Below are 18,382 nucleotides of genomic sequence, written 5' to 3'. Positions count from 1 at the left end.
AGCAGCTTCCATTATATCATATATTTTGCTCTGTGGTGCTCTCATTTGTGCCAGAAAAGTTATCCTATTCCTTAAAGTGGACCTGTCACCCAGACATAAAAATCTGTATAATAAAAGCCCTTTTCAAATTAAACAAGAAACCCAAAATCATTTTTTTATTACCACATCCATACCTATTATAAAAGCATTTAAAAATCCCAGCTGTCAGTCATATATTGCCTGCCCCGCCTCTATGCCTTAGGCATAGAGGTGGGGCAGACAGTTACTTTCACTTTCAATTCAGAACTTATTAGATGTTGCTGCACCCCTCACATTCCCCCTCCCTCCTAACCATGTAATTTTGTAACCAGTGTATGGACATGGGCATTAGGTCCCTCCATACTGCCACAGAAACAAGATATTGGCAGGATGCAATGCCTGCTTTGAACAGTGTCCACAAAATGGCCCCTGCCTGCATGCTGCAATTGTGAATTCCAAAGCTGAAGAAACTAAGATTAAAATAATTTATATAGTGTAAGTAAAGTTTATTTTGCTTGAGAACCACAATAGAAAATAATTTGGAATTATTTCTTAAGGTGACAGGTCCACTTTAAGGCATAATGCTTTATGTCAAAACTGTATATAATGTATGGAGAGAATTACTTACACACTGTATATTCGAATGGCAGTGTCTCCATACTTATTTGTGCATTTATAATGACCATAAATAAATCTTGTTGATATTTCAGCAGGTGAAAATGTGACTGGGAAAATAAAGTGTCTTCACGCTATATTGGGCTGCCATGAGCTGACACATTGTTAGATAATGTCAAAACTGAAGCACATAACACCTTGTCTAAAGTGTTGGGTTAAATTAAGTAGTTGCCTATCACTGCCATACACAGGCCAATACTGTTTGGTGGTTTAACCATTCCTTTTGCAGCTTATTAGCTAAATTCAAAATAGGTCAACCATTTAGATCAGAGTGTCTGAAAAATGAACTCAGTTGAACATTAAGTTGTGCTGTGGATGTTATCTTCTCTGCATGCACCTGAACAGACCCCTAAAATGATCTGAATTTGTGAACTTTTATTAGATCATCACTTGTGATGATCTAGTAAAAGTTCAGGGAATCATGTAATTCGGTGTGCTGGTTCATCTTGGATGTATATAATTTTGAGAGATGACAAATACCTATGGTAGCATACTTTATCCCCTTTCATTTATTACTTGCACCTCTCTCTTTTAAATCCCATTCCCACTCTCTGACAAAGCTTGCCATACTGCTAAGATCTGTTTGTTTGATGAGATTGTGGGCCAAATTAGGCTTATCCATTCATTTGATTCCCAGGCCACTGAACATGAAATTCAGTGTGTTGGTTTATCTTGGAAGTCTATTTATAATTAATTACCAAGCATCCCTAAATGTATACGAGGAAAGAGCACTGATTATCATATATATATATATATATATATATATATACAAAGGTTAGAAAGCTGCACACCAAAAGTCCTGGACGCTACCTGGGTGCCTGAATGAAGTAGCAAATATAGATCAAAACCAGAAAAACGGCACTCACAGGAAGTGAGATACCCATACCTGTACTTTTGCTATAAAAGACCTTTTTTTTTATCTTTTCATGACTTTTTAGCATATCAGGTTGGTGTCAACTCTCACCTCTTTAATACTGAGAGTACTGTTTTTGTTCAGTCCTCCACCATGAGCTGAACCTAGGTATAGATGCCTCCACTCACTCCCCAAGCTTACTTGTCCTGTGCTCAGACTAGAGCCCATGGCTCTAGAGTGAAAAGTGGGCATTTTGTTTCAAAGTTCAGCTATTTACTGTACTGTGATTGGACTGGAATGTAGGGAAGATCCAGAATGATGAAACAGATGGCTACGTGGTGCTCCTACATTTGATTAAACCTACAGCAAACACTGCATTTTTATTTACATTATCCCCCAAAGATCACTGTGACCTAAAAAAATAACACAAAACTGCTAGTCCACATCACAACAGGTATTTAATTGTACTAGCGACAGGTTTAGACTAGGCCCAAGGGGTCATATGCTGTGGGCTGTGATCTAAAAAGCTAAAACATGTTAACAAAACAAGCTCTAGCTGAACTAAAACTATTTACCTTCTCAGAGGCTGTTCTCAGATTGGGCCCCCAGTATTCCTGGAATACCTTAAATCCCCTGATATCTACCTCAAATTTCAGCTTTTAACATCTATGGCTGTCAGATGGTGTTAGCGTTAGGTGTATAACAAAGATTGATGTACAGAATGTACAAACTGAATGTGTAATATTTTACAATAAAGGTTTTCACGGTTTTCTCCCATCTGATGTTCACATAACGATTTGATTATTAAAAGATATGTCAACATGGAATATGTTATGGCCATACTTACTCTGGCACACACCCATATGGCATGACCTAACAAGTGCTGGGGAAGGGAGTCCATGGCAATGTGAATCATTGATAGGGATTAGGTGGCCCTTGGCTGTTATCTTCAGGCATATCATCTTCCTTCTCTGGATCCCGACACTGCATTTTGTAGAGCACTGAATGGAAACATGTGGGTATAATAAAATGATCTTATTGACTGCACAGGGGAGTTCAGAAAGCAATACAGGCGAGCTTAGTTAGGCTACATGAGTGGAATATTATAAGGAAAATTCTTCAAACTGAGCTAATGTAAAAAAAAGGTAGGTTATAAGTATGCAGTGATTGATGCTATTTTCCCTTCACATTAGCTATTTTAACTTTGTGAAAGGAAAGGGCACCTAAGGGGGGAAATAAAATTCTGCTTCCTAAATTTTCTTCGCTGTCTATAAAGTGAATCATGGGGTAAGTCCAGCACCAGGGTAGCCAAGATCTCAAGATAATTACTATTGATAGAGTTCAGAGAGGTATTGTGAGAGCAAGGCAAAAATGTCATACTACTGCAAGCATTATTCAGTTACACTTTTAATGGCCACAAAAGTGTAAAGGGAATGTGATAATTTTAAAGTCAAAGCTAACTACACAGCAAGCTTTCATAATACTAAAACTGCTTCTTTAGGCATGTTTCTAGCCTGTAAATTCTGCCACAAATGCTTGTGCCTATATTTTTTTAATGGCATGTTTTCCTCTTCTAAGAAGACCTATGAGTCCCATATACTTTTTGAATTGGTTGTTGGGCTCTGCTGGAACTTTAGCCAACAGTGTTTGGCTGCCTTTCCTTTTCACTGGGCTAGGAAGAAAGAACCCTGACAAATCTAGACTTTTCTCCTGCTTTTTCATTTAATAAATCCCAGCACCCTCATTCGTTACATCCTGTTTACTGCTCAAGGAAGACTTTGATTATAGTCAATGGCTTGTTTCTTGTTGCTATTTCCCTCTTCATGTACAGACCTCATTTCAATACACTGCCAAATGTGTAAACAATACCCTGACTACCAGGGAATGGTTTCCCAATCAATAATGGACCAAATTATATAACCTTTATGAAACTAATTAAACCAATTAATTGGGTTCATAAAGGTTACATAATTTGGTTCACGTACAGACCTCAGCTTGATTTTTCAACCTTTTTGTGCCTTTACATCTTCTACTACCCTTATACACACAGCAACATAGTAACTTAGGTTAAAAAAAGACACTTTAGTACAACCTTTTATATAAAACCTGCCTTAATCCAAATGATCTTTTTTTAGTCTGTCTGATATATAAGATATATACCCTATATATATCTTATATCCCCTATATACCATATATCTTTAGCTTTCAGGTGTACTTTCTGTCTAGGTTTGAAATAATTGTTACTAAATGTGATTTTTTTTTTTAGTTTTGTGTTTTTTTTTTTTATTTCCCTCCCCCATGATTTTTATAATTAAAAAATGGCTTTAACCAAGAAAAAATCTTTATAGTGAAATCTTTCATTCCCTTTTTCCCCTAAGTTAAGAAAATGCATTTAAGCTACAATATTTTAGGCTACACCTAAATAGTTCTCAAAGAATGAATAGTCTGTTGGATGGCTCCATGGGGCTTTGCATTATGGTGAGGACTGTATTAGAACTGTGTTACATGATAATGATCAGTTTCTAGGACTCTAAATCAGTCCTTCCGAGCAATATGAATCTAGCTACTTTTCATGGAAAATATGAGACTTCATAGTACAACTGGCAACCTTTCCTGCATACCACTGACCTTGGACCACTCTCCTGTAGTTAACTGCGGGGGACAGTCTGCTTTCCCACATGGCTTGTGACTTCCTGGCTTCTGCATCTGGCATAGTTCATCTCCAAGCTTCAGAAAGCTTCCATCTGCCAACAACTGTTTACAAGTCACTCTGCGAATCTGGACGCCTCCTCCACATGTCCGCGAACACTACAGACACAAGCAGAGCACTGTTAGCAACATCAGTATCACTTCACTCGTACTGTATAGCATGGTGCATGTCAGATAAGCAGCGCAACATATCCCCTTGCATTGCCCTGGCATGGCTTCAGCTCACTTGGAGCATGCTAAAGTAGCCATATTAATCACATTTATATGACATCCTATATCCCTGCAGTTATGGAGCTGCTATTATAAACTTGTCAACCATATACACTTTTAACGTATCAAACGTCTAAGCATAATTATTATTTCAAGTTAGACCTGCAGAGTTTCCTAGAAGCAAGTTGGGTGTTTCTTTGTAAGCTTATGTTGTGTGTACCAGAGGGACTCTAAAACAGCTGCTGCCCATGTTTTAATAGTAGGATAGGCAGAAGATTTTCCATAAGGGTATTTAGCAGGGTGGATGTATTCTGGCTTATGGCACCTTCCTCTGTTCCAGCCTTTGGCAGCTTCCTCCTAATGAAACTTCTACAATATGGCAAGTGTATTGTCTCTGCTATAGTACAGTTCTAGCATCCCCACAGGAAGATTACATAGTCATTTGTGATTAATCTATTTAGAAATTAACCTCCCCAAAATAATTTCTGTGATCCAAAAACCATCATACTTTCCACTTGCACCAAAATAATGTATTTGGAAACAAAACGTGCTCACAAACACATATCCTCTACAGGATCTATAACTGTAAGAATTAAATTCAGTTCATTTGGTTGTCTAGCTGTTACTGAGGCAGAGGTAAGCATTTCCACAGAATGAAAGGAACACAAGATACACATTTAATGACAAACAATTAGTAGTTCTTAGCAATAAAAACACACATTTATATACACACTAGGCAAATTTGCACCATGGTAACCAATCAGATGATTGCTTTCAGTGTTTAACCTCTAGCTATGGTTGCTATGGGTTACTGCCCAGGTGCATATTTGCCCAGTGATTATAAATAAGCCCTGAGTTGGTAGCCCATACATGTAAAGGATGCTGCACCTGGGTGTAAGATAGGTAATGCAGTTACAGATATTGTAAATCTTCTGTGGGTTGCCAGTGTAGGTGCAGAGAACAGGGAGGCATCCTCAGTGGGGCCTAGTTTGTATTTATATGACTGGTATTATAATTCTTAAACAAAGAAAATTACACTTTGAGCTGAGACATTTAAACCATTCCCACACCCTTTACATTTACAGCCCTTTCAACACCCATTACTCTTATGGATGGCTTAATGCACTCAGCCAAGTGATACCACATCTGAACCATCTGCTAACAAGCGGATTTATAGAACACTGACTGAAAGAAAACCCAGGAGAAAGTGGAAAGTGCAAGTGGATTGCACACCTGTTGCCAGTCCTCTGTATGCCAAGCTGGAGGGCAGTCAATCTGGTTGCAGGGCTGTATTGCAGAAGGCTTTTCAGCACCACACTCTTGTTCGGAATTATTGCCAGACTCTGAAACACTGGAACAATAGACATCTCTTGTTTGTATTCCCACACCACATGTGGCTGAGCACCGACTCCAGGAACCAGTATTCCACCTGTATTTAATGACAAAATTAACATGTGATATTTCCATTTAACACAGTGTTGTATAAAGAAGCCCTAAAATATTTTTATCTTATACTTTGTTTTGTATTAGGGAATTTTTTTGTATCATTTTTTATATGCCTTGTATTATGTCCATGTTAAACATGGTCTAATATTGCTGTGTAAGTGCCTTTTTACATCATTACAATTTAAATTAAAAATGTAAATATGTTAACAGAGTTATCATCACTTAAAGTCATAGCCTTAATAAACAAGTGCCTTTTCCCACTGCACTGGCACTGGTTAAGTGTCTCAAGCAACGTTTTCCTGTATAGCAGGATATGCCAGAGGGGCTGTAAGATGCCATAGACAGTCATCATTTTGGGCTGGCGGGGGGCTGTTTGGACCTCTGTGTATTTGAAATGCCAGGGCTCCCCCAGAGCTTGGGGAGCTATACATTGCCCATCCTTGCTTTATATTAATAAACATAGAAGTGATAAGTATATGTATATTAATGTGTATTCCCATCTATGCTAGCTAAGGCTGTTAAGCCTTAACATTAGGTGGCAGACAATTAAGGTGTGGAACTTAACTGAGGGACTTTTCAATAAGAGTCCGGGACTGGGGTTGAGAAAATCGTGACTGTCCTGCAAAAATCGGGACAGTTATGAGGTATGGAGTTATAGTATTGGTATGGACATCCGTTAACTAAAAAGTTACAAATTACAGAAAGGCCATGTCCAATAGACTCCATTATAAGCAAATAATTATAATTTTTAAAAATAATTTCGTTTTTTTTCTGTAATGATTAAAAAGTACCTTGTACTTGATTCCAACTCTAATTTATCCTTATTAGAGGCACCACAATCCTGTTGGGTTTATTTAATGTTTAAATTATTTTTTAGTAGACTTAAGCTACGGAGTTTCAAATTATGGAAAGATCCCTTATCTGGAAAACCCCAGGTCCTGAGCATTCTGGATAATAGATCCCATACCTTTACTAGAATATATTAAGTGACCCTGGATACCTCCCAATTTAATACTTGTAAAATGTACAGGTTTGAAAGAAAGGAAAAACAGGTCAGTTTCTGGCACTTGTAATGTAGATTCAGTCCCAAAGTAGTTTTTTTTTATATACATTTCATTTTCATTCAGACTTTTTAAAAAAATATTTGTATTACAACTTAGTTCCGGCATTGTGAGGCTTCCTTGCTTGTTTTTGTCTCAACTGCAAATTCCTCTCAAAGTTTTACACTATTTTCTCTCACGTCGCCTACTACTAGCAGCAGGTCTTATTCTTAGGAGACTTCTCTGTTTTCCTAAGGTTGATGTACCTCATCGGGGCCTCTGAAATTGCCTTAGAAAACTTTCCAATGAACCTGTGCATCCTTCTGCTAAATGAATCTGTGCATGTCTAGCTTCTGTAATTGTATTGCCATCTGTTTAAGATTACCTTTTCCTTTAACTCTTGCATCAATCCCTCTAATTTAATGCCGCCCTTGCTGGGCTGCCTTTTCAGCTGGTTTTAGTAATAATTGTGTATCTACATATATATGAGTTGCTTACACAGAATAGGCCAGTTCATTCTTTTGCCAATCTGAATAATATATATTTTTTAGAAAACATAAATAATGATATAGAAATCATACCCTGAAGCTGCTGTATGTATAGAGGACCATTTGGTAGCCCCAAAGGGCAATTTTCATATGTGTTTTTGATACTGATAATTAATCTTGCCTAACCATCTAATAGATCATCGTACTTTGGGCTTGTAGGGATTGCTCCCCCTTAAAAAAAAAATACAGAACATTTTCCTATGGGAATCAATTGAACTCTAGTTACATCCCTCTACACATATTTAAATAGTTATGAGCAATGGTCTAGTTTGAATAAAGTTATATTTAAATTGCTGTTTGCTTTAATGAACATCTTCCCCCTTTTTACACAATTCCATAAAGGCCTCTTAATACAACAATGCCAGCCACTGGCAGAAGATGACAATAACTACGGACAGACTATTACAATGGAAGGAGTACAATTAAAAAATCATAACTGAAATCTTCATAGTGGGATAAATACACAGAATAGCCCATATCATTTTTTTGGGCACTAAATCAGTAAAGGAAATAAAAATGTATTAGGTACAAAGACATAGCCAGTTGAACAATATATTCTGCCCATTAATACTGTTTCCACCAATTTAATTCTGTGTTGCAGCGTTTCTAGAACACATTCCATACAAACACACGGAAAGGTAAATTATAAGCATCATTATAGATCTCCTATAACTGAGGATGGAGAAGTTAAAAAGATAAATTATATTAACATAGCATATTTGAGCCATACTAAATGGAAAATACAGTGGTGTGGCACAGTGAAATAATGTTTTAATAGCATTAAATACCAAGTTTATTAAGATATTTAAAATGTTTTACAGGTGCATCAGTCATGCAGATAAACCATTCTTTATCCATCCTATGCATCCAGAGCAGAAATGGGTAGCAATGCTGAACACAGAAGGGACATAAACTAACAGCTCTAACAGTCAAAGGCCAGGCAGTGCTGGAAAGTCTATGATTCAGTGAGTGTGAACATATGAGTACAAGTACAAATGATGAGAAGTACTGCAATATTTAGAGTTCCTGAGGGAGTAATGAAGCCCCAAAACATGTCAGATGATCATTTACAGATCTACCGATGCAAATGCTTAGAAAAGAACACAGCTTTCTCCCAGGGAGATCTACAAGTCAATATTTTCCCAAATGTGGTCCCAGGTTAAATACCACAAAAAAATTTAAACCTCTTGTAAATCATAAAAAGGCCATGTACAGTGTGAACGAGTGGCAACAATTCGTCTCTGTGTCTCACTTATGTCTCGTATGTATGGTGCCAGAGCAACGGCCACTCAAGCCATTTTATTATAACATATAATTAGGTATTGCAACTAGGGATATACCAAATCCAAGAGTCAGGGGTCATTAATAACCTCCAAGGCAGTATGCAAAGTGCAACAGGAGCATTGCCCAGAGCAAAGAGACCTACAGATACCCTCTGAATAGAGCGGTGTCAGCATATAGATGCACTCTATTCAAGAGGGGCAAACAGGGACCCCGCTACCATCCCCTAACTTGTGTGTCATTTAGATGTGCAAGTTAGGGAGAGACAGCCTAAGCTTCATTTTTGTTTGCTCACCTCTAACTCTTGGTATAGAATCCAGACTATTAGGATGCACAATGATGTCTGGACACTAACTTCTTCAAGATGAAATAAAGGAAATAACACTATACATAACTCAGTTGCTTGCTTTTCTGTCCTACTTTTGGTTTGGTTTTGAGTTTATTAAATTCAGTTAGTAATAATAATAATATCTGATAAAACATTTTCAATTATAAGGAAACCTTTCTACATAAAGCTTCTTATTTAAGATGCAATAAAAGTAGAAAGGAAAAAAATGCACACAAATAAGAATAAAAATAATGTAATATTGTTCATTAGACACATCTTAATTGCGCATTGCAAACGTTTTAAGGCACGCTTGAAGCTGGCATAATCGTTTGGAGCAAACTTAACAACTTTTTCATTAAGATGTTTTATTACATACACTGTGCACAAAAAAAAAAAAAAATTTGCAAACTTTCTTCCACTGTTGGAAATGGTCGCTAAACAGTTTTCGTGTTTGCAAATCCCATATTGAATTCAGGGAAAGGCGCATTTGTTCTCACAGAGGCAAAATTTTATGCATTGTGAATGATTTCTCTGTTACTGACTTTTATTACATTCCCCCCTTAGTGTCACTTTATTACTTTATTTAGAACATTCTACAGGAGACTGTATACATAAAATGAAGCCATAAGTAACAGATTTAAGTCTTGGGGACATGAAATTCTGTAAACAACTGAAGAAAGTCAGTTTTCAGACAAGTAACACAATAGGACAGGATTACGCTAATGGTTTAACATTACTATATTCTGACAGGTTCAGTTTTTTAAATTACCTCACCATTTTGGCATGAATAACACTGATATTAGGTTTCAGTTTTTACTGTGCTAAAAAAGGTTCTTCCATTTAATGCACGTCTGTGAAGGTTCTCATTCATCCAGGTCATGGTATATCTGTAGTAATAAGTCAAGTCAATTGGACTTGCTGTATTTTTCTTGAAGATGTTTCACTAGTCATCCGACTGGCTTTCTCAAATCAGTCCAGTTGATTTGACTTATTACTACAGATTTAACTTATTACTAGAGATATTTTAATGCATGTGTTTTTGTTTATTTAATTCTTTTCATGTACTGTACTTTCTGCCATAAAACATATTATTATTATTATTAGTGTTGAAGATTATGATGTTTAAAATATTGTAGAACCCTGTACAACAGAAGGGCTATACATAAAGAATACAGATCATATACAAGCACTGACCGACTGAAGCTGTAAGGTCCTTCTTGTTAGAGCTTACAAGGGTGTATAAGACACTAAAGGGCAATAAAACGAGCGCTATTTATAGCATGCGTTAAAATTTTATCACTTCTTATTTTTTGCGACTAAACGCTCGATTCATTAAAAGGACACGTGTCATAATTAAGAAGCAATGTTCTTTGCGTTATTTAACTCGTGATGAGCAATTTTCTTGCGTTATTTTCTGCCGCATGCATTATTTCCTGCAATATTTTCCTGCGATATTAGCGCAAAACTGCACTGCAAAACTGCACTGCAAACTCCATGTTGTGTTGCCAAACGCTCACAAACCGCAATGTTCTTTAAGTACCGCTTACCCCAAGTAGGTGTTAATATTCACATAGATTAAAGTGATATTTGTGAATCATGCGTTAGTACTATTTCTATTCGCTAATTAACGCATTGTTAGAAATAACGCTTTGCGATGATGCATTTTTTTGCGCAAGCAATATGTGGATTAACGCATGTGAAATGACTTTGATGAATTGGTACTTATTTATCGCATGCTTTTGGATGCAAAAAAGTATGCAATATGCGTTATCGACCTTTAGTGAATCAGTCCATAAGGGGCACATTTACTAATCCACGAATTCGAATCACGAATGGGAAAAAATCGTATTGGAAACGAAAATTTCGGAAGATCGCAAATATCACGAAAATGCTTACGAAAAAATCGTTTTAGTCACAATAATATCGTATTGCCGATCCGAAAGTCCCGAAATTTTCGTACCAAACAATTGTAAACAGCGGTAAAACCTTTCAGATTTTTTCGTGCAAACGTCGTGCGGCGTACGAAAAAGTCGTGCGGACACCCGAAAAAATTGGCGAAAATACGCATGAACGCTCGAGCATTCGTGCTTTTGTAAATGTGCCCCTAAGTGTGGGGTTGCGCATGCGATATGCGGATTAACACATGCAAAATGACTTTGATGAATCGGTACTTTTTAACGCAAAGAAGCATGCAATAAGCATTATCAACATTTAGGGGTATATTTATCATGCTGTGTAAAAAGTGCAGTGAAGCATTACCGGTGATGTTGCCCAGGGCAACCAATAAGCAATTAGATTTCAACAGTTACAAAACCAGAGAAAAGCATCTGCTATGAGCAACATCACTGGTGATGTTTTACTCCACTTTTTACACAGCATGATAAATATACCCCTTTCTGAATTGGCCCCTAAGTGTGGAGTTGGGCATGATCAGAAGAAATAAAAAGAGAGGCATCAAGTATTGCAATTAACAGTAGAGACGGTGCAGCACTAGCAAAGCCTTAAACACAAAAATCTATTCAACAATTAGAACAGGTGTACAAAAATTCTCAAACACGAGGAGATGCTCCCATCTCACTAACCAACGTATAAACAAATAAAAAACAAGTCCCAGCACCTTATACCACTTGGGAATTTGAAGTACAATAAAATGCAGTACAATAACCACAAAGTGGTGTCCCACCTATGACCAGACCATAGTATGTGCCCAGATATTTGAATGTGCCCAGTAATAAAGGAAACACCTCTTTTGGTCTCCAAGTGCTATCAGTTTGGAGCTAGACCATGTATTATCTCTCATCACAATTACAATTCAACAGTACTAGCAACGAGGAGTGAGCACAATTCTTATTTCAAATGCACCATTGACCCCCACTTTAAGACTGTGAACTGGAGCATGCTAAAAGATATAGTTGAACTACTCTTGGTTAAGCAGCTTAAGTTGTGCTGCTGAATACTGTTCTACTTGCTACATAGTCCTATGTGCTCTCACAAACATTATAATGGCACCAGTCTCCTTCTGTACTAGTCAATGCCATAAGTGGCCAATCAAAGTCACATATGCGGCCAATCTAATCCAAGTCTATAAATTCCAGGACTGAAGGAAAAAAAATGAAATTGTTAATACAGTTGTAGAAACAGTTTTTACAAGCGTAAAATTACTTGTTACAAATGGCCATTTATATCACACTGAAGATGGTATGTTCCATTGTTCCAGTGCTAGAATTTATAAAAAATATCAAACATAACCTCAGAGTTCAGTGCTTATTCAGACTCCTGTGGGTAATCTACTATTATCTGACCCCACTCAGTATTTCTACCAGTCAAAGAAAAGAATGTTCTTAGAAATTATACTGTATCTCCACTCAACTCAGGGGAATTATTTGTTTTTGGAAAAATCTTTAATACCATTACTTTCACTTGCAAAATATATCCAAAGCAAGTTTCCTTTGATTTCAAAACTAATATTTTAGAGGGAAACGGAATCATAACCTCTTTCTTGATCAAAGAAACTTATATGTGACCTTTTCCAAACCAGGGATAAAAAAAACCCTGAATAAAGCAAGTAAACACAGTATTCACATCAGGTATTACAGAGTTTCAAAGTGAATATTTCATAGAAATGTCTTCTCTGCAAAACTAAGAAATTATTATGAAACCAACATGAAATCTTCTTTCAGCCTGAATGTGAAACAATTTCCTGAATCATTATTAAAAAGACCTTTTCTGACTTCTGGCTTAGGAAAAAAGGACACAGCTGCCAGTACACATTAAAGGCTGGACCTGAATTTTGGAAAGATTGCAGGTTATTATATTATTTCCAAAATCGGGGGTTTTAAAATAGTTGTACCCATGGAGAGGTCTAGAATTCTAGGTCATAAAAAGGGTCTCGGAATTATGATACACAGTCATAATAGCAGCCTCAAATTATTTTTAGGTGCCATGTCTACTCAAGAGAACAAAAATCATGATAAATTACAAATAATAATGTGGAGGAAGAAATACTGGATTCTAGAATATATATATATATAAGTATATATAGTTTATTATAGTTTAGTATATATAGTTAATTATATAATATATATAATATTAATTATTATTAAAGATGTTTAAACTGTGCAAGAGAATTCAACAAGTAAATATGGATCTTGGATTTGTTGTTTATACCACTGCTGTTTCTCAACTACAAATACAAACCATTGGAAATTGCCCAGAAAATGCAGTTGAGAAACCTATGGGGTGAGGTATATAAAGCTGAATCATCTGGGCAACATCTAGGCTCTATGATGTTACTGCATGCAAACCATCAACTGTGTGCAGACATACGGATTTTTGCACAAAAACACAAGAAATGCATTTTTCCAATGCCAAATTGGTTAATGGTACACATGGCTGTTTCTTTGCCTGGTGGATAAACATCCACTTGTACCATTAGCTAATGGGTTTTGTTTGGCTAAGATTTATCGGTTCTTAAAAGACCTGTACAACTGCACTTAATTAATCTTTTTCTTCCTTTCTTTAAGAGTTTGGTTTGTTTAAGGTTAGGCACCAAATCCTCCACCAAAGATTCAGACAATACCAATCCTAATCCAAACTTTTATTTAAATATGAAACTCTGAGAAAAATTAAATAATTTAATCCTTAACAAAAATATTGCCATATTAAGTTCTCCAGACCTAGAAGGTTTTGGATTCAGTTCAGCTGAACACTTAAGATCCAACATAATCAGCATCCTACCAAAAGTCCTGAAATTCTGTTGAATCCTGAACTGAATCCTGGATCTGGTCCATCCCTAGTTAAGGCCTGGTTGCTGTTAATAATGGGAGCTGAAATTACACTATATTCTACTTACACAAACAACATCCATATGGAATCCTTACTATTACTATTACAATTTTCCTTCCGTTCACACCCAGTTGTTAATGCCCTCATAATCACCTTATTATTTTTTTTTATATTTAGCATTTCCTACACATTACTCTAGATTTATTAACAATTTTACATTGTCATATGTTTATGCTTCTCTTCATTCCTATTTTAAAGAGGAAGGATGAAAACACATTACCTAATTTAACTTTAAAAGGCATTCTACTAAGGCATATATATCATTAATCATGTTTCCCACTTGGTGGAAACATTTTTATGGTCCTTGGTGTATTGTGTATCGGATGCACTGTTTTAGCTTTATGTCTTGGCCCAAGCCAACCTGATCTTACATGTGTAGCAAACACTATTGCCTGAACTTTGTCATCCCCCGACCATGGCCTGTGTCTGTTTTCCTAAACACAATGCCATAAAGTAGTTTCCTGTCGGCCAATTTTCTGTTAGTTCTTATTCTAGTCCCCTAGGACCTGGCCTTATGGAATAACTTAAGCTGCATGCTTTATCCGGGTCACACCTGAGCAGACAGAAGGATTTATGGACAGAAGATGCACAAAAGAAATACTGGGCCACTATGAAATGTGGTCAATAATACCCTGTGATACAGTGTGATAATTTAAAACTGTACTATACAAATATAATATGCAATACACTAAAGCCACGCTGCTAAACTACTATCTGATAGATTAGATCAGATCATGATATTATAGCGTGACATATCGTACCTTGGTGGGCAAAGCTTCGTGTTGCAGGCTCTAGTCATTGCTGGTGGACGCACTGAACTGTCACATAGAGAGTTGTTCACAGATTGCTTTGTTTGCATATTAAGGCAAACCGCAATTGCTTCTTGTCTTCCTGAATTTCAAAATAGAAAGCACAGTTAGTTACCATTACTTGCTAACCTGTCCTAAAGCGAACACATGGTTACTCAGTTGAACTGAAAAATATAAATATGCTATTAATAGTACCATAATCATATTAAATTAAATCCATCTCAATACATACCTCACAGTATGTTACAGATACACAACCCTTAATTTAAAGCTATGTAATTTGGGCTCATACACAATTCCTGTCTTCTGCTTCTGGACTGAGCACTATACCCCCCAGTGTAAAGTCAGACATATAAAATCCATCATACCTCCTGAGCATGAACTGGAACATGAAGTGAAACCAATATATTCCCAGTCATACAGAGGAGATTCAATATCGTGTGGCAGATGTTCTGATGTCTGAGTCCCAGGATCACCTTCACAAGGCAGAAGATAGCAAGCCCTTTCTGTATCTGGTTTTTCCTCCTCACACTCTTCATCAGGCAATTCCAGTTCAGTCTGGGTGAATGACAGCAGTATACGACATTTGACTTGCCTCACTTGCATCCCTCTACCACAGCTGACACTGCAAGGAGACCAGGCTTCTGGGATAAACCTGTTGGAGCAACCACATATATATAATGTAAAATGGTACATTTCCTAGATCAAGTAAAGACCAGTAGTCCACATTATTTAGAACGTTCTGTAAATAAAAATTTGTTGTTTGATAAGCTTAACTAAATCCCACAAATGATATACAGTCAAGGAAAGAATAGAATGTTACCCAAAAGTATTGCCAGAGAAAACATACAGAAGAGCTTAAAGGAATATACCATGTTTATTTAGCAAATATCAGAAACAAAAGTGCAACATGGAGGAAGTAGGTACAATATACACCTAGTCAGTTCTAAACCATAAGGTTTGCTATCAGGGTAAAAAAAAATTACAAGGTACTGGCTGGTGCTATCTTTCCTCAGGTCAGGTATGAGGAAAAACTGCTACTGGTATCCAGTCTAAACTGAAGGTGACTAGTCTTCTTTAATAAAATGTAAAAAAGCATACATTTTTAGCTATTTATTACGTGTCAAAACTACAAAAATCGTAAATGTAAAAATATGCCATCGAAAAGCGGTAGAGGTCATGTAGTCAATGGGAGCTGTCCTAGGTAAATTGTTACAGTCCTTATTTAATTTGTGGTTTTAGAGGTTTTCAGGTTTCTTTCACTTGTAAGTCCATGAAGATTGGTAGGAAAATTGTGATAATTTTGTGGGTTTCATGTTTTTTGTTTTTGTTAGACTTTTTTTTATTAATTTGTGCTTTTTTTTAAATTTAGATATTTTAATAAATGACTAGACATCCATGGTTTTCATAGAAATTAGTTTATTTGGGGTTTCAAAAAACTCTAGTCCCTATATGTAATAAAAGGCATTAAGTTTGCCCAGGAGCAGTAACCCATAGCAACCAATAAGATGTTTGCTTTTAAACAGGTGATCAGTAAATTCTGCCTGCTGATTGGTTGCTATGGGCAACTGCTCCTGGGCAAACTTAGTGCCTTTTATTACAAAACCCCCTAAAACCACTAAATTCCAAATGTTAAAAAGTTTGCCCCTATGTGCTTTTATCCCCTTACTCTGTAAAGGGAAGCAGGTAATTATTATATTAATAATATTTAGAAAGATTTTGGTATTCATTCATTTCAGCACAACTTGTTTTTACATGCATTTCTTGTAAATGTAAATTTAGCTTTAGAAAACTGAAGATTCACAAGTAATCAGCTGTGGCTCTCATAAATAATATGTTAGCCCAGTATTCAACATACCATTAATGATAAATAAGATATAATAATTACTGTTGAATCACTAACCCTTTGTAGTGTAACAAAGAAGACTCAGGGGCAGTATTAAAAATCACGATGGGTTTCAACTGTCAAAATTTAGAATCTAACAACAATAAAAAAAAAAGGTCAGACCTAGGTTTTTCTTGGCTGAGTTTTTCAAACAAGTGATATTATATTCTGCCAATAAAAAAAGCCCACTGAATGTTCAGCATTAATATAAATGTAGGACACTAGCCGTGGTAGACCGCAAAGGCCAAGTTATTTATCTTGCACGGGGCTGGTTTGGCAAGGTTCACTTCTGTGTTTGTAATACAGCTGTTCTTGCTCTTGTACTATTTATTCTCACAAAAAGTTAGAGATCGAGTAACCTCATATGTACTCAAAGGTTTTATGACTATGGATAAATTTAAAAAGTTCTCCAAGAGCATCCATAGAATTATTTTGGTTTGTTTGATTAGTGATGAGCACATTTTTTAGCCAGGTATGGTTTTGTGGTGAAATTGCGTTATTTGTGAATATTTTTGCTAAACTGCCACATAGAAAGTAGCTGTAAAAAAAATGCCTAAAGACTCCAATGTGTTATGCACAGAAAAAGGTAGCAGTGTAAGAAATGCAACAACAAAAAAAGGCCCTTACAAGGCACTTCTGATGGGACTAAAAGGCACCCTCAAGGAAAATTACATGAATTCCTATAGGTGCATATAACGTTGAGATACTGTACAAACTTCCTGTTTTAAGCAGGAAGTGTTGCTCTTACTTTTGCAGCTGAGTGCAATGTACTCTGCAATAAGGGCTATTATCTCCCTCCTAGACCATCTGGACCCTCCACAGAAGCAGAACTGGGTTGTGAGGCAGATTTGGAAATTCCGTCAATCAGGTGTTTTTTAAGTGGGAAACAGGAAAAGAAGGGTACTGTGAAAATACATATAATCCAGGATAATCCCCAGAGATTTAGTTTTGCCCACAGGCAACAATACAACTACAATAGACACAGGTCTGTTAACCCACAGATGGCACTGAAATGAAGCTCCAGGAGTTGCTCCAACTTGTATCCACAATGCCCACTACCTTACACCCTGAATCCTATATGTCTGGGCCAGTGCCAGCCAAGCTGGATGGGCACTGTAGGCAACCCAGCCAGCCATCTAAGGTAAATAACAAGTGAGCGGTGGGAAAGACAAGGGCCCAGACTAGGGGAAGGTGAAAGAAGGGGTATCCCCCCAATTGTTGCACCCTAGGCACTACCTACCCCTAGTTGTGGCCATGGTCTGGACCAATTTAGCTCCTATCAACCTGTAGGTCTCAGCGGTACTAAGCAGCCTATGGCAACACTACAAATGTACAGTGTAAAATGTAGGTACTTTTAATCAGTCAAGCCAACAAAGTAAGGAGGATAAAACAGACTATATTTACAAAGTAGGCTAACTAAAAGTTTGACCTATCAGCAAATCACTTTTGTAGACCAGTAATATGCTTAAACATTCAGTCCCTAGAAAACAAAGGGAGAGTGGCTCTTTCTCTGGGGCCTGATCTGGGAATGGTGACATAACATAACATATGAACAGGGCCTGGGGGAAGTGGGGTTGAGAAGTCATAAAACAGCAAGGTTAACACAGGTACTTGTTAACACGGCGCATTTACATGAATATAGATGCATGCAAAAACAAATGGCCATAATGCTCAAAAGCTACATAGATTTGTAAGTGAAAAAACTGACCCTAAAAACTCTAAAGACAAGGGTGGA

At 36.8% G+C, this 18,382-nt stretch overlaps 1 protein-coding gene across 3 annotated transcripts in view; it reads right to left on the bottom strand.

Moving 5' to 3' along the window:
- Positions 1 to 18,382, bottom strand: part of adamtsl3 (ADAMTS like 3) — a 283,620-nt gene that overhangs the window by 39,041 nt on the left and 226,197 nt on the right. For all 3 annotated transcript variants that reach the window (XM_031899211.1, XM_031899210.1, XM_012959518.3), the window contains 5 exons: positions 15,131 to 15,417; positions 14,715 to 14,844; positions 5,699 to 5,894; positions 4,175 to 4,354; positions 2,394 to 2,547 (listed from right to left, as the gene is read on the bottom strand). In XM_031899211.1, the coding sequence (XP_031755071.1) occupies positions 2,394 to 2,547; positions 4,175 to 4,354; positions 5,699 to 5,894; positions 14,715 to 14,844; positions 15,131 to 15,417 (947 nt within the window). The remainder of the gene's footprint in view (positions 1 to 2,393; positions 2,548 to 4,174; positions 4,355 to 5,698; positions 5,895 to 14,714; positions 14,845 to 15,130; positions 15,418 to 18,382) is intronic.

Source organism: Xenopus tropicalis, chromosome 3 (genome assembly GCF_000004195.4).
Source record: "Xenopus tropicalis strain Nigerian chromosome 3, UCB_Xtro_10.0, whole genome shotgun sequence".
In the NCBI taxonomy this organism is placed as follows: Eukaryota; Metazoa; Chordata; class Amphibia; order Anura; family Pipidae; genus Xenopus; species Xenopus tropicalis.
Note: the sequence above shows the minus strand (reverse complement) of the source record. Positions and strands in the feature narration are given on the sequence as shown.